We start from the raw sequence: 16568 nt of genomic DNA on the forward strand, positions 1-16568 counted from the left end.
ACAGGAAGGGAGAGAGACACGGGAATGGAGAGAGAGAGGGTGGGAGGGAGTGGAGAGAAAGGGGGACAGGGATGGACGGAAAGAGGGAGGGGGAGAGAGGACAGAGAGGGAGGGAGGGGAGAGAGGGAGGGAGAAAGACAGAAGGAGGGAGAGAGGTGAGACAGACAGGGATGGAGGGAGAGAGAGGGAGGGGGAGAAAGGGGAGGGGAGAGAGAGGGAGAGGGAGATAGATGGGGGGGACAGAGAGAGGAGAGAAGGAGATAGGGAGGGAGGGAGGGAGCGAGAGGAGGGAAGGAGATAGGGAGGGAGGGAGGGAGCGAGAGGAGGGAAGGAGATAGGGAGGGAGGGAGGGAGCGAGAGGAGGGAAGGAGATAGGGAGGGAGGGAGGGAGCGAGAGGAGGGAAGGAGATAGGGAGGGAGGGAGGGAGCGAGAGGAGGGAAGGAGATAGAGAGGGAGCGAGAGGAGGGAAGGAGAAGTGACAGCGAGACAGAGATGGATGTGCATTGGGCATTTTTCTGCGTATTGAACTTGTTCTATCTCAGCCCAGTGATGGAAGAGCGTAGAGGGAGCTTTACTCTGTAATCTGCGCCCTGAGAGCGTGTGATTGAACAGAGGTGAGGGAGATTACTTCTGTGCCTAACCTGTACTTCCAGGTGGCACGGTTGGCACCATCACGTTGGCAGAGCTGGAGACCACCATCTGCAGTTCGATTCCCGTCACTGCCTGTGAGGAGTTTGTACGTTCTTCCCGTGACCACGTGGGTTTCCTCCGGGTGCTCTGGTTTCCTCCCACAGTCCAAAGACCGACCGGTTAGGGTTAGTGAGTTCTGGGCATGCTGTATTGGCACTGGAAGTGTGGTGACACTTGCGGGCTGCCCTCGCTGATTTAATTTGATGCATACACAGGACAAATAAAGCTAATATTTAAATATTTTCTTTTTTGAGTTTTATTCTCTCTAACCCGTCCTTTCTAATTTTTCTTCTTAATATCGAGAGCCTTACAGATACAGTCTTTTATCTGGAGCATTGCATCCAGTTCTGGTCACCCCACTATAGGAAGGACGTTGAGGCTTTCGAGAGGGGGCAGAAGAGGTTCACCAGGATGCTGCCTGGTTTAGAGAGTGTGTGCTACCATGAGAGGCTGGACAAACTTGGGTTGTTTTCTCTGGAGCGTCGGAGGCCGAGGAGAAATCTGATAGCGGTTTATAAGATTATGATAAGAGTAGCCCCACTGCCTTGGGAGAGACGAAGGCTACGGGAGTAAAACCCAGACAGTAAATCCGGAGTGGAGCCCCTAAGGCGGCCGGACGTCACCGAACATCCTTCCGGCAGCTCCTGCAGCCGAGCTGGTGACAGACGTATTGCCTCATAAGCTTTCCTTTGGACTCCACCGGTGAGACCGAGAGGGGGATCTTGACGACTGGGGCATCTCAGGATCTCCAAACCTCCTGCCCAGTACCCTGGAATGGTCACTCCAGTGCTGCTCTCCACTGTCCTTCGAGACGGACGGATGCCACAGTCATCAGATAGATCGGACAGGGAGTATCTGTTTCCCAGGGTAGAAGTGTCAAATACTACAGTATTAAGACATTTCCACCCTGAAGGTGGGAGGGGGTTAGGTTCAAAGGGGATGTGAGGGGCAAGTTTTTTTTACTCGGAGAGTGGTGGATGCCTGATATGGTGGTAGAGGCAAAAACATTAGAGGCTTTTCAAGATTCAAGATTCAAAAAACTTTATTGTCATTCTAACCGTACATCAGCTCTGCAGGGCAGAATGAGACAGCGTTTCCCAGGAACAGTGCAATCATAACAAACGCAACACCAAATAATAAGCATAACAATAAATAGTAAAACACAACAGCCACATGTCAGTTAAAATCAAGTTATAAGTGTCCAGTGCAAGTTAAAAGTGTCCAAAGCAGAGAGTCAGGTGGAGCAGCTGTTTAGCAGTCTGACTGCCTGTGGGAGGAAGCTGTTTAGTAGCCTTGTGGTTTTAGTTTTGATGCTCCTGTAACGTTTGCCTGATGGCAGAAGAACAAACAGTTCATGGAGAGGGTGTGAGGGGTCTTTAATGATGTACCGTGTCTTCTGGAGGCATCGGCTCTGAAAGAGGTCTTGGACAGAAGGTAGGGAGACCCCAATAACCTTCTCTGCACCCCTAACCACCCTCTGCAAGGCTTTTTTGTCGACAGCACTGCAGCTGGAGTACCAGGTTGTGATGCAAAAGGTCAGCACACTCTCAACCACGCCTCTGTAGAATGTAGTTAAGATGTTAGTGTTTTAAGAGACATTTAGATAAGACACATGAATATAAGGAAGATGGATGGGATATGGACATTGTGTAGGTAGGAGTGATTAGTTTTTGTTTCTTTTTAGCTGGTTTGGCACATTGCGAACCAATGTAGACTCCAGGAGAGGGAAACCAGAGGGCCAAGAGCCAGTCCTCACGGGAGGACCAGAGGTGGAGAGGATCAGCAACTTCAAATTCCTGGTGTTACTAGTTCAGAGGACCCGTCCCGGGCCCAGCACATAAATGCAATTGCAAAGAAAGTACAGCAGCACCTCTACTTCCTGCGGAGATTTGGCGTGACAGCTAAAACTTTGACAAACTTCTGTAGGTGTGCAGTGGAACGTATTGACTGGCTGCCTCGCGGCTTGGTGTGGGAACACCAATGCTTTTGAATGGAAAATCCTACAGAAGGTAGTGGATTTAGGCCACGGGGAAAGGCCTCCCAACCAAGGAGCACATCTACTTGAAAAACTGTTGTAGAAAAGTAACATCCTTCATCAGAGACCACCACCACCCAGGTCATGCTCTCTTCTCGCTGCTGCCATCAGGTAGAAGGCACAAGAGCCTCAGGACTCTCACCACCAGGTTCAAGAAGTTCTTGAACAAAAGGGGGTAACTACACTCACTTGCCCATTCATTGAGATGTTCCCACAACCAAAGATCTCACTTTAAGGACTCCTTCTCTCATGTTCCTGTTATTTATTGCTATTTATTTATATTCGCATTTGCAGAGTTTGTTGTCTTCTGCACTCTGGTTGATCTTTCATTGATCCTGTTTACAGTTACTATTCTATAGATTTGCAGAATTTGTCCACAGGAAAATCAATCTCACGGTTGTATGTGGTGACATATATGTACTTTGACAACAAAATTTATCTTGAACTTTCCAAGGGACTGTCCCTGTGCTATACTGTTCTATGTTCTATCTAACCCTGCAAGAAGAGGCACGCTTTCTCGGCACTGCGTGCAGAAGAAGACACAGAGAACAGCTTCTAAAATTTAGAAATAACCTTTTATTACAATACAGTTTGAACAATTCCTGATAGTGTACAAGCTCTCTTAACAATGCTGTATAAAACAAGTCGCCATTTCAAAGTTTACAGGACGATATTTTTTTCCCTTCCAAAGTTATTTACAGAAGTTTGTATTTCAATTTCTACAAATCAAAAAGAGAAATGAGACAGAAGCTCATTGGGATATAAATAGGTGGTAGGTGATCAAACCAAGCCCTGCCAAGACTGTACACTGATTACAAAAAAAGATTGTCTGCATCTTCAGGGATTGTCCCAAAGGTACTCTCCATACACCGGGACAGGGACAGCACCCTTTCTCTCCTCTGGCCTCGGCTCCTCCCCTCCCCTCCCACGAGGGCTTGCGAGTGGGTTGTACGTCTGACAGTCACGGCGAGGAGCCAAAGTCATTTGCAGATTGGGCCGGTGGGCTGAGAGGGCCAAAGCCCGCCCCCACTCGGGTGGTGGCAGCCTGGAGGGGTAGATAGCGTTATAAAGAAGTTGTCTCATCTCCTCGGCGGCGGTGGTGGCACTGGACGAGGAGGGGGCACAGCGAGAGGGCGGCAGGCCATACTGATCAGCTCCTCCTCGCGCTCTCTTCTGCAGAGGCAGATCTACCCTGCGGTCGAGTCCGCCGCAGGGAAGGGAGTAAGATGACATCTCCCCACTACCACCCCAGGAGTGTAGGGCGTGGAGGGGCTCCAGCACCTCCTTACTATGTAGTGTGGTGGGGACAGACTGCAGACCCCAGGGGAGGAGGTGGGACTGCCTCACGGGGTGACAGTCTCAGCACAGGGGCGCAGGATTCCAATTACCCATCAGTGGTGCTCACCGGATGGGCCACGGGGTGGCAAAGGGCCAGCCGCTAACCCCTGTTCCCCTCTCTCCAACTGGACGCCAGAGGCCATGGCTCTCTGATACCGAAGAGCTACTGAATTTGCCAGCAAACTGCCAAGGCTAACACATTCGCCTATCCCCCTCCTGGCTGGGACGAGCCACAGGTAGCGGATACGAGAGGGGAGTGCGCATCGGGGGGCGTATGCTGGCGGCTGGGGTTGTACATGAAGGATAATCACTGACCTGCAGTGTACAACTTACAAATGCAACTCTGCGTGCGGTGAAAGCGGAAGTGTGCGTCAGATTTTCACATTAGAATAATTATTCATTAATAATTTAGAGTTTGGATACTGAAATGTCAGAACATGTGCAGCAATGTTCCCCTTGGTTAATGTCCCTGTTGACCTGGTTGAATTTTTTTTAAAAAAAATACACCACCTAGTGGCCGGAGTTCAGAACTGCAGTGTGACTGTTGACATAGGATTGTGTAATGTTAACCTTAGTTTACCCGTGGGGCGAGATTAAAGAAAATATTCACACAATGGGTGGGGTGGGGGGGGTGGGAAGAGGCAGGAACATGCAGACTTCTCAAGAAATCCGGCAGGTTTGATTTAGACTTCAAGGGGGTGGAGGATGGGGACGTACAGGGGGTACGGTACTGTAGTCCCAAGTGGGGTATTTGCTGTTTCAGAAATCACAATGGTGGTGGTCTAGCACTCCTGGTCACTTTTAGATGGAGATGGGTAGGCCAGGGAACGCTGTGACAACTGAGAGAATACGGGCTGACTACAGGTGGCAGTAGGGCAGGGAGGGGAGAAGGGAAGGTGGGGGGGGGAGAGAAAGAAAACAGGAAATAATCAGTAAATTGCAAGGGGGCCAGTAGAACTCTGAAATCCTGTTGTGTGCTTGGCCTCATGCTTAATGGGTGCTAACACTAAAGCCACTTATAGTGGGATGCCCTACTAATCTGATGCCAGTTTACTGGAGTACACAAGGGGTTGGGCAGTGCCAGGAAAGAGCGCAGGTTACCAGACTGCATTTGGCACAGTCTGGTGCCAAAGGGCTTTCACTCTACACTATCACATCACACACACCCCAGGCAGAGACAGTGCTGGTTAGACACAGAGTGAAGCTCCCTCTACACTATCCTGTCAAGACACACAGAGGGCAGGCATGATACGGATTAGGCAGAGCTCTGTCCAACACACCTGCAGGCAGGAGCACAGTCTAAATTCCCCGTGCGCCAGTTTCCAGCTGATATTTTGAATTATGTTACACGCAATTTTTGAATGTTTGCTCGCTGTTTTTGAACGTTTTACACCTTGGCCCTAGGGCAACGCTGTCTCATCCAGCTGTATCTGTGCATAATTAAACCCGATTTGATTGAAAAGAACAGAAACTGCATGTTTAAGGTGGTTTACTTTGGAGTTTACTCAACTTCATGTGTAGGGTGAAACCACGAGAGAGCCCCGTGTAAATTTTGACCGATGTATGTTAAAATAATAGCAGGGAATTGGGGAAAAAGAGCAGGCCAATTAATTGGATCGCTCTTCCAAGGAGCTACACAGCATCTTCTGTGCTCTATTGTTTTTGGGGAGTCTTTTGTCGGGGGGGGGCGGGGGGAAGCAAAAAGAAAGTCTGCAAAAGTGGATTTTGTCCACAGTTGACTCAAGCAAATTTCCATTTCTCCTCTGGCTGCTTTTTTTTAAACAGAAGGGCTTGGCAGTTAATGGGTCAGACCTGTTGGAAATGTGTACCAGGGCAGTGAGAGGGCAAGGGATAATGCCCAATACTAACTATGCCTGAAATAGCAATAATATATAGCAAACAACCATGATGCGAACACACCACACCCTCTCCCCCCACACAAAAGAGGGAGAGAGGCTTCTGAAAAGTACCCTGCAGCACCGCCTGGTGGCCAAAAGCCTGAACTGCGACGTGACACAGAGAGAAAAAATCACAGGGGAATTATTGGCCCACAGAAGCAGACGTGTAAACCCGCACAGGAATTTCAAATACTTTTTAATTTAAACCCAGGTGCTCCACTGAAACGGCACCACGATTTCCTGCTAGAACTGTACCCCGTTTCAAGATCAACATTCGAGATGCAACCTAGAATGCAAACACCAAGATGGCCGAGAGACGCCACGAAACAAAATGGCGTGCAAAGGCGTACCTTAGATAATTAGGTTTTATTTTCCCCCACCCACCCGTGGCCCTCCCCTCACACAAATTTAATACTTTACTAGAGTTTCAGCTACTGCCAGGGCCTGTGCTGGAGAATATACCTGCTGCTAATGCGAAAACAAAACTCGTGGAGGAGTGGGAGGGAAGGCTGATAATTCCGATGCAATCATACGCCAGCTGATTTCAGAGATCAACAACTTTTAAATTAGAAACAGAAACATTTTTTTTAAAGCTCAATTCTCTTGTTAAGAAAGTTCATTCAAAACCGAAGTACATATATTATATAAAAAAAAAACAAATCTGTCGCCAGTTCCCAACTAGAACGTTGGTTAAGGTGCAGGACTCTGCAGTTGACCAGGGGTGCCTGGTGGTGATCGGTCTGGTTGGGGTGCCGGGAGGGCACCATCAGACCAGGGGGCTCCGCCTCCTCGCCTCTTCTGGCCCACAACGTGGGGACGCTGTCCGGGATCCTCCGCAGGAGCCACAGCTGAATGCCAGTCCACCATCACTCTTCCGGGGGGGGGGGGGCGCAGATTACCAGCCTCGGGTGGGATCACTGAAGCTATTACCCTGACGCAAGGGGCATTTTTAGATGACCCCGGGAAAGGGGGGATGGAGGGGAGGGCAGTGATCCGTCTGAAGGATTCAACTCGCTGGTTTGCACTAATCTCAGTGATGGGGGTACCCGTTCATTCCTTGCTGGATTCTGGTCCCCCCCGCCCCCCAACTCCTGGGAGCTACGTCTCCAACGGGTGGGACGCCTTGGGGGGGGCTCGGACTCACTCGGGAGCAGAGCGGGGAAAGGCTGCGTCTCACCGGAGCCCACCACTCGTTCACCAGGAGACTACTCGGACACGGGATCAGCCAAGCCGGGCCTGGAAGGGAGTCCTGCTGATGCCCAGGAGCTCAGCCCCTTCACCAGGAGGCACCGATAGGGACGACCGCTGGGACTCAAGGCCTTCGGGCTTAGCAAGCCCAAGACGCTGGGAGGCTCGAGGGATTTCGCGAAAGGGGCCAAAGTTAGGTCGGATTGAAAGACCGGCCACCCCCTCCCTCCCGTTGCCATCACTGGGCCTCCACTGCGTGGAGTGAGCTCGGCATCCAGAAGCAGAGGAAAGCACGAAGCGAGGAGGGCCTTCCACGTTGGCGTAGCTCGGGAGTTGTGCCCAGCCAGTTCAGGCTCCGTGGCAGTGGTGGGGCAACACGGCGGAGGGGGTTCAGGGCTTGGAAACCAGCCCAAGCTACAGCGGTGGGTGGGTGGGGAGGATCCTGGACAGGGGAGTTCTGGTCAGCACTGGCTCGTGGGCAAAATCTCGCCGCGGATGGCCCCCCCGGCGGGCACCATCAGAGGTCCTCAGCACACACGCAGTCGCATCTTTAATTTAAAGATTTCTCAGAAGTGCAAGGCACAAAAGGGACCGAGGAAAGAGAGGGAGGGAGGTGCGGGATCGGAGCTCGAGAATCCGGGAGTCAACGGCACCTCCGCTCGGTCAGAACTGGTGGTCCAGCAGCGACTGTACCGCCACGGCCTCCGGCTCCCACTCCCTCAGCTCGGGGACCCCCACCTGGGGCGCCAGGTCCGCCAGCTCCTGCTCCGACCGCGGCGAGGAGCCGTCCGATTCGGGGACTTGGCTGAGGTCGCACGGCGCCTGTGGGGGGAGGGGAGGAACAGAAAGAGGTAGAGGGGCTGGAATTATTTGGAGACCCTGCGGATACCTAGGTTCAGTAATCATGGATATTCACACAGAGCTGGGAACTTGTAGGACTGAACAAGTTTAGGCTGCAACGTCCGGGAATGAAAGGAGCCGACTTGAGAAGGATTATTGGATATGTGAAGAGCTCTGGGGGAGGCAGAGGCAATCGAAGAACAACTTTACTTGCCATATACTCTCAGTGGCCAATTTATTAGGTACAGCTGCTTATTAATGTAAATACCAATCAGCCAATCATGTGGCAGCAACTCAATGCACAAAAGCACGCTGACACGGTCAAGAGGTTCAGTTGTTGTTCAGACCAAACATCAGAATGGGGAAGAAATGTGATCTCGGTGACTTTGCAACACACATAAAAGTTGCTGGTGAATGCAGCAGGCCAGGCAGCATCTTTAGGAAGACGTTTTCAAGCCGAGACCCTTCGTCAGGACTAACCAAAAGAAGAGCTAGTAAGAGATTTGAAACTGGGAGGGGGAGAGGGAGATCCAAAATGATAGGAGAAGACAGGAGGGGGAGGGATGGAGCCAAGAGCTGGACAGGTGATTGGCAAAAGGGATATGAGAGGATCATAGGACAGGAGGTCTGGGGAGAAGGAAAAGGGGGGGGGAGAAAAACCCAGAGGATGGGTAAGGGGCATAGTCAGAGGGACAGAGGGAGAAAAAGGAGAGAGAGAGAAAAAGAATGTGTGTATATAAATAAATAATGGATGGGGTACGAGGGGGAGGTGGGGCATTAGCGGAAGTTAGAGAAGTCAATGTTCATGCCATCAGGTTGGAGGCTACCCAGGTTGAAGGCCTCCTGTCCCATGTTCCTCTCATATCCCTTTTGCCAATCAACTGTCCAGCTCTCCCCCTCTTTCCGATCTCCCCCTCCCCCTCTCAAATCCCTTACTAGCTCTTCTTTCAGTTAGTCCTAACTGAGGGTCTTGGCCCGAAACGTCAACCGCACCTCTTCCTAGAGATGCTGCCTGGCCTGCTGCGTTCACCAGCAACTTTGATGTGTGTTGCTTGAATTTCCAGCATCTGCAGATTTTCCTCGTGTTCAGTGACTTTGAATGTGGAATGATGGTTGGTGCCAGGTGGGGTGGTTAGAGTATCTCAGAGACCGCTGATCTCCTGGGATTTTCACGCACAACGGTCTTGAGAGTTTACAGAGAACGGTGCGAGAAACAAAAAGCATCCAGTGAGCAGCAGTTTTGAGGGTGAAAATAACTTGTAATTGAGAGAGATCGGAGAGTTCAGGAGACTGGTTCAGGCTGACAGGAAGGCGACAGTAACGCAAATAACCTCCCATTACAACCCGAGTTGTTGAAGTTGGGAGGTAGCACCTCTGACACTGTGCCGCCCCAAATGAAGTGGGGTAGGGGGTGGGGGGAGCACGATCGTGGCGGGAAGTTCTTTCCCAAGTTCCACAGGATGGAGCTGGATAAACAGAAGAGAGGCAGCAGCTGGAGGGATGTGTCGATGGTGGTGGGGCGAAACTCGATAGGATTAAGAGGCTCCATTCCAAACTCGGAAAGTCTGTACGTAACATTAGCTCACCTCATGGCAACTGCCTGCCTTCCACTTGCTGTGCGATACAATTTGCTGGTGACTCCCCGACCTTTGGTTCGAGAATTGGTGGGTCAGGGATTCCCTTGTAGAGGGGAGCATGTGGAATCCTCCACCCCGGTAAAGGCTGGATCGTCGGAAGTATTTACGGTGTAATTTTTTTAAATATTTATGAACAGGGGACTGAGGACTACAGGGAAGGTGAGGCCCACACAGATGAGGCTGTGGTCATACAGAAAGGGCGCGGATTGAGGGGGCAAATGGCCTCATCTCTACTCAGTTGCTTGCCTTTGCACAGTGGCAGTCCCCCAGCAAGGAACGAGACTCTTTCCCCTCTCCCCACTCTTCCCCCACCTGCCGCTGGTGAGCAAGCATCACCTGCCGCCCTGCCCCACCCGGTGCCCTGTTCCGTCCCGGCGGGGGCCTACCTGGGTTCTGGGTAGGCTTCCTCTGGCCGGCGTGCCCAGGGCCCCGCAGCCCGTGTCCCAGTCGCTGGCGAAGGAGCCGCTGGCCCCCCTCCGCACGGGCAGGCTCCACTTGCCGGGGGGCCCGTCGCTGGGGAGGTTGGCGGCGGACGAGGAGGAGGAGGAGGTGGTGGCGGCGGCCGTGGAGGAGGAGGAGAGGCCGCCCCGGTGGAGGAGCCGGCCCGGCCCCGCGCCGTCCAGCCCGAAGCGCTCGGCCTGCGCCGCTAGGGAGCTGGCGAAGGAGAGCTGGCTGGAGGAGAGCCGGTGGGCCTGCAGGCCCTGGGCGGAGGAGGTCCGCTGTAGGGGGCCGCCTTCCCGCCGGAGCTCCGTCGGGGGCGCCAGCGAGAGCTGCCTGGTGGCCCAGGGAGGACCCAGCTGGGGACCCGCGTCACTCCCTGCGGACGGAAAACAGCGTCAGTGATTGCCCCCTCTGCCGCAACACGGCCCCAGCACCCGACGGACAACTCGGCACCCAGACGAACACGGGGACTGCAGGTTTCGTGCAGAAAGGCACCAGGAACAGCACGGACACGCTGGGCCAAAGGGCCTGGGGAGGACTGCAGTACGAAAGGGACCTCGGTGTGACGGCACAGGGTGCCGCGGGAGTGGCGTCACAGGGAGACGGAGAGGTGGGGAAGGCATTTGGCATGCTGCCCTTCGCCAGCCGGGGCATCGAGGACAGGGGGCAGGTGGTTGTACGAGACAATGGTAACGTGCTCAGTTTTGGTCGTTCGATGCTCTGACGACCATTAAATGAGAGGGTCAGCAACTTTAAATTCCTCGGTGCTACCACTTCAGCAGACCTGTCCTGCTGGTCCAGCGCTGTTACGAAGAAAGCACGGCAACGCCTCTACTTCCTTAGAAGTTGGCAAAGATTCGGCAAGTCATCTAAAACCTTGACAAACTTCTAGAGATGTGTGGTGGAGACTATATTGACTAGTTGCACCACGGCCTGGTATGGAAACACCAACGCCCTTTGAGTGGGAAAGCCTACGAAAAAGTCGTGGATGCAGTCCAGTCGATAACGGGTCAAGCCCTCCCCATCACAGGAAAGCAGCGTCCATCGTCAGAGACCCCCACCATTCGCGCCATGCTGTCTTCTTGCTGCTGCCACCAGGAAGCCGAAGGACCCACAGGAACAGTTATTACCCCTCACCCAACAGGCTCCTGAAGCAGAGGGGATAACTTCACTCGCCCCATCACCGAACTGCTCCAGCAGGCTACTTTCTGGGACTCTTCACCTCACGTTCTCGATATTTGTTGCTTATTTACTCATTATTCTTTTGTATTTGCAGTTTGTTGTCCTTCGCACGGTGGTCGTTTGTCCGCCCGCTTGGCACAGACCTTCATTGATTCTATCACGGTTCTTGGATTTACTGAGTATGCCCACAAGAAAATGAATCTCGAGGTTCATACGCGTACTTTGATAATAAATTTACTCTGAACTTGGACTGAACTGGAAGGAGCGCAGAAAAGACTGACGAGACTTGACGGATCGTGTCACAGCGGAGCGAGAACCTGGGCAGGCCGGGACCTCGTGTGAGGGGTGATCTGGCAGAGGTGTATAAAACCATGAGGGTCGAAGGGTGAATGCACAGTCTTCACCCTGGCGCTGGGGAATCAAGAGGTGGACGGCACAGGATTAAGGTGGCGGGGAAGAGATTTAATAGAGACTTGGGGGGGGCAACTACATTCTTCTTTTAAAAACACAAAGGGTGGCAAGTTCTGATCACCTACCTAGAGAAAAGTCATCAATAAGATTGAAAAAAATTCAGAAAAGAAGTTACAAGGATATTGACAGGACTTAAGCACCTGAGTTACAGGGAACAGTTAAATTGGTTTGGACTTTATTCCCTGGAGTGCAGGAGAACGAGGAGAGATTTGATAGAGGTATATAAAAATAATTGGGTGGCGGGGAGGCGAAGTATTAGCATATAACCCACTTGCTAGGATTGTACAACAGTTGATTGGTTTATTCCTATCTATGGAATTGCTGTTATCTTGAGTATTAGGATGATAGATTTTTCCAAAGGTGCCAGCTTTTACTGAATCTATTGAATCTCCGCTTTGCTACTGGGCTCCTCACTTAAGTTTCAAATTCTCTGCATCTTTGTTTAAACTTTAAAATAAACAGCCGTGAAGAATCAATGAATCGAAGTTTCTCATTCATTCCTGATCTCCTGAAAGAGCCCAGGGATCGATAGTCACCAAGACCCGAGAGAGGGGAGGCGAGGGAACGGGATCCCAGAGCTCGGCCACGGCCGCGAGTAGCAGAGTGATGGGGGGGGGGCAGACACCGCGAAGTGCGGAGAGATCTTGGCCACTGAAGGGCTGGAAGCACAAGGCTGCGCATGGGTTTACGGACATTAATGAGTGGCTGGGGACACAGGGCTGAAGGGCGGGGGTGGTCATCTGGTTTACGGCACGGCAGGAGGTGGGTGAGATCGCACGGGAGGAGGTCTCCTGCCCAGCCGGTGAGGTGGGGGGGGGGCGGTGGGGAGGACTCACCTGACTGAGGCTGGCTGGTGGTGACGGGACCCTGGGGGTTTGAAGCCCCCAGCCCGCTCTGCGAGGTGCTGCTGTGGGTCACGTGCACTGTTGGGTTGTTGCTGACCGATGAGGAGCCCCCTCCGCAGTCAGAGTCCTCGACGTTGCCCCCACTGTTACAGCCCGCCCCGCAGCCCTTCTGCAGCCTGGTGGGGAAACACACAGCGAGAAAGGCAAGACTAGCTTCATTTGTCTCACGGACAGTGAAACATGTACTGAGCGGCCACTTTGTTAGGTAAGCACTACTAGTTAAATCAACGTCTTCTGCTGCTGTAGACCATCCTCTTCAAGGTTTGACGGGTTGTGCATTCAGAGATGCCCTTCTGCACACCACTGTTGTAACGGGTGGTTACCTGAGTTACTGTCGCCTTCCTGTCAGCTTGAACCAGTCCCCTCCGACCTCTCTCATTAACAAGGTGCACACTTTCGACCACAGACCCTCCGCTCCCTGGACATTTCTTTGATTTTCACACCGTTCTCTGTAAACTCTGGAGACTGTCGTGTGCGAAAATCCCAGGAGGTCAGCAGACTCTGAGATACTCCAACCACCCCATCTGGCACCGGCTATCATTCCACAATTAAAGTCACTTAGATCGCGTTTCTTCCCCAATCTGATGTTTGGTCTGAGTAACAAAGGAACCTCCCATTCTGAATTTCAGTCACTACAGTACCAGGTGGCCCCTCACCTCCAAACGTAGAATACATCACAGAAACAGGCCCTTTGACCCACAATGTTGCACCAAACTCAGTAAACTAGAATTAAATGCCTAACTAATCCCTTCTGCCTATAGAATATCCACATCCTTTCATTCTCTGCACATTCATGGGCCCCTCATCACCACTCCAGGCAGCACATTCCAGACACCGGCCTTGCCCCACACGTCTCCTTCGAACTTCCTCCCCCTCAACTCAACCGCAGACCCTCAAGTATACAACACTTCAATCTTGGGAGGAAGATACTCAGTCATAGAGAAGTACAGCACAGAAACGGCCCTTTGGCCCATCAAGTCCATGCAAAAACCACTCCCATTGACCTGAACCAGGACCAAAACACTCCATACCACCCGCCCCCCCCCCAATATACCTGTCCAAACTTCTCTTAAACGTTGAAATCGAGCTCGCACGCACCACTTGCACTGGCCGCTCCTTCCACCCTTTGAGTGAAGAAGCTTCCCCTCATGTTCCCCTTAAACTTTACCCCTTTCACACTTAACCCATGACCTCTGGTTGTAGTCCTACCCCACCTCAGTGGAAAAAGCCTGCTTGCATTTACCCCTCATAATTTTGTATACCTCTATCAAATCTCCTCTGAATCTTCTACGTTCCAAGGAATAAAGTCCTAACCTGTTCAATCTTTCCTTATAACTCGGGTCCTCCAGACTCGGCAACGTCCTTATAAATTTTCTCTGCACTCTTTCAACCCTACTTACATCTTCCCTGTTGGTAGGTGACCAAAATTACACACAGTACTGGCCAACATAATACAAGAACACAAGATACAGAAGCGGGAGCTGGCCATTCGGCCCGTCCAGCCTGCTTTGCCATTGAGTGAGATCACGGCTAATCTGGCTGTGGGCTCAGCGCCATCTATTTGCCCATCCCCCATAACCGTCAATTCCCCTACTACGCAAAAAAACGTATCTCATTGTGCCGTAAATATATTTTTAATGAGGTTCAAGTGGCAGGGTGGAGATACGTCTCTACCAGGGGAGGTGTAAGGTGCTCCTTCCCTCCGCTAGCCTGCAGGTCACCCTTGGGCGAGGTATAGCACCTACTTAGCCTCCCCGATCAGGGTCACGTGAAGCTGTGGGAGCAGGTGGTGGATGGTCGTACGAGCAGCCGGTGCACATCACAAGTCCTGGTTATATGACCACTGACACCAGGCAGACAATCTCCGAAGAGTATTGATAATGGCTGAGGGTCACCCGTCTTGTAAAGACACTGCCCAGAAGGCGGCGATGGCAAACCACTACTGTACAATTTGCTAAGAACAACCTTAGTCATGGAAAGACCATGATCAACCACGTCATATGACATGGCAACACAACAAATGAACGAGGTAACACGCACAAAACACTGGAGGAACTCAGCAGGCCAGGCAGCATCTGTGGAAAAGAGCAAATAGTCGACACTTTGGGCCAAAACTCTTCAGCAGGACTGGAGAGAGAGGAAAAAAAAAAGATGAGGAGTAGGTTCCAAAGGTTGAGATTTAAATCTACTCATCCTTTTTTCTCTCCAGTCCGGATGAAGGGTTCTGGTCCGAAACGTCGACTGTTTACTCTTTTCCAGAGATGCTGCCCGGCCTGCTGAGTTCCTCCAGCGTTTTGTGTGCGTTGCTCGGATTTCCGGCCTCTGCAGATCTTCTCTTGTTTGTGAACGAACAAGGTAGCTGCAGCTACTTCCCTGGGCAGAGAATTCCACTGACTCGCGACTCAACGGTAAAAGCAATTCCTCCTCATCTCCGTCCTAATTTTACTCCCCTGAATCTGGAGGCTAGGTGTTCCTAGTTCTAGTCTCACTGAGTGGTTGAAGGCCAGCATGGACTTGACGGGCTGAAGGGCCAGCCTCGGTTGTCCCTCTCCGGCACGTGAACCGCCCTCCCCCCCGGCGTCAACCCTCACCTCTCCCAGCTGGAGATGAACCAGCTGGAGACGCTGCGCAGGCTGACCGGCTCGCCCCAGATGCTGCGGAGCTGGCGGTGCTGGCCGGCGTACGAGGTGGTGAGCGGCGAGACGTAGATGGGGTAGCCGATGGGCTGGTCGCACGAGGAGTTGATCATGTTGCGCAGGGCCTGCTTGGCGTTCTGGATGCTGCCACGCTCCGGGTTCCGGTTCCGCAGGAACACCAGCTCCTGCTGCTGGCCCGACCACAGGCCGCGGACACACTCCCGGTTCACCTGCAGAGGGAGAGAAATGGTGGGAATGTGAGCGACAAAAGGAGACGGGGAAAGATGTGGGGGGGGTGGGGGCGAAGGCGTTGAGAGGGGTCAGCGGGGAAGGAAATCTGCAGATGCTGGAAATCCAAAGCAACACACACAAAATCCCGGAGGAACTCAGCAGGCCAGGCAGCATCTGTGGCAAAGAGTAAACGGTCAACGTTTAAGGCCGAGACCCTTCATCAGGGCCCTGAAGAACGATCTTGGCCCGATCTTGGTCTGCTTAAGGCTGATTTATACTCCTGCGTAGGCTCTACGCCGTACCCTACGCTGTAGCAAGTGGCCTACATCGTTGTTGAGTTTCTTTGTGTACTTCAAACAATGGCGACAAAACTGAGCGCATCATGTTGGGGATGGAGCCAATAAATGTTGAACAGGAGTTACTTTTATTGAAATTACTGCAACGTAGAAAAGAGAGAGAGAGAAGACATCGGAGGGGATGGTGTGTACGACCATTGAACGGATCGAGGTAGGAGGAGGGTAAATTTACTGTGCTTGTCCGGCCACTGAGAGGCAGAGACGAGGAAATGCATTTCAAATATTTTCGGATGTCGGCAGGTAGATTGGACAATTTGGTTCATCGTTCAGAAACAACCGGAAATGTGATGCTACCAAGCGGACCGATCACAGTTGTTGCGGTCTGCGTCGCCGCGAAGTGTAGTTACATTTTTGGGGAGGTGCGCGTCAGGCTATGGCGTAGGGTACGCGGCTACACCGTACCTATGGTGTAGATTCGACGCACAAGGGCCTTAACTCTTTTCCACAGATGCTGCCTGGCCTTCTGAGCTCCCCCAGCATTTTGTGTGTGTTGTAGTGGGCTGGGGCAGGCGATGGGAGGATGAAAAGCACGGGGATTTGAGGGGTGTAGTAAAGGCTGGGGGGGCGGGCAAAAGCTATGGGGAAAGGGCAGCAAACTTATGGGGAAAAGGGGAATTTAAGGGGCACGGGCGAAGGCTAAAGGAGGAAGCGACAGGATGAAGGGGTATTTGAGGGGGACAGGCGGAGGCTAACGGAGAAGCGATGGAGGAGGGGTATTT

The 16568-nt window shown here is 52.3% G+C and overlaps 1 protein-coding gene across 1 annotated transcript in view; it reads right to left on the reverse strand.

The window, feature by feature from the left end:
* Window positions 1-3279: 3279 nt before the first annotated feature.
* Window positions 3280-16568, reverse strand: part of LOC134339725 (pecanex-like protein 3) — a 116775-nt gene continuing 103486 nt past the window's right edge. Inside the window, exons 32-35 of the mRNA XM_063036449.1 lie at window positions 15218-15492; window positions 12558-12742; window positions 10014-10444; window positions 3280-7972 (exon numbers count right to left, since the gene is read on the reverse strand). Of these exons, the coding sequence (XP_062892519.1) occupies window positions 7814-7972; window positions 10014-10444; window positions 12558-12742; window positions 15218-15492 (1050 nt within the window). The 3' untranslated portion in view covers window positions 3280-7813. The remainder of the gene's footprint in view (window positions 7973-10013; window positions 10445-12557; window positions 12743-15217; window positions 15493-16568) is intronic.

Source organism: Mobula hypostoma, chromosome 30, assembly GCF_963921235.1.
Source record: "Mobula hypostoma chromosome 30, sMobHyp1.1, whole genome shotgun sequence".
NCBI lineage: Eukaryota > Metazoa > Chordata > Chondrichthyes > Myliobatiformes > Myliobatidae > Mobula > Mobula hypostoma.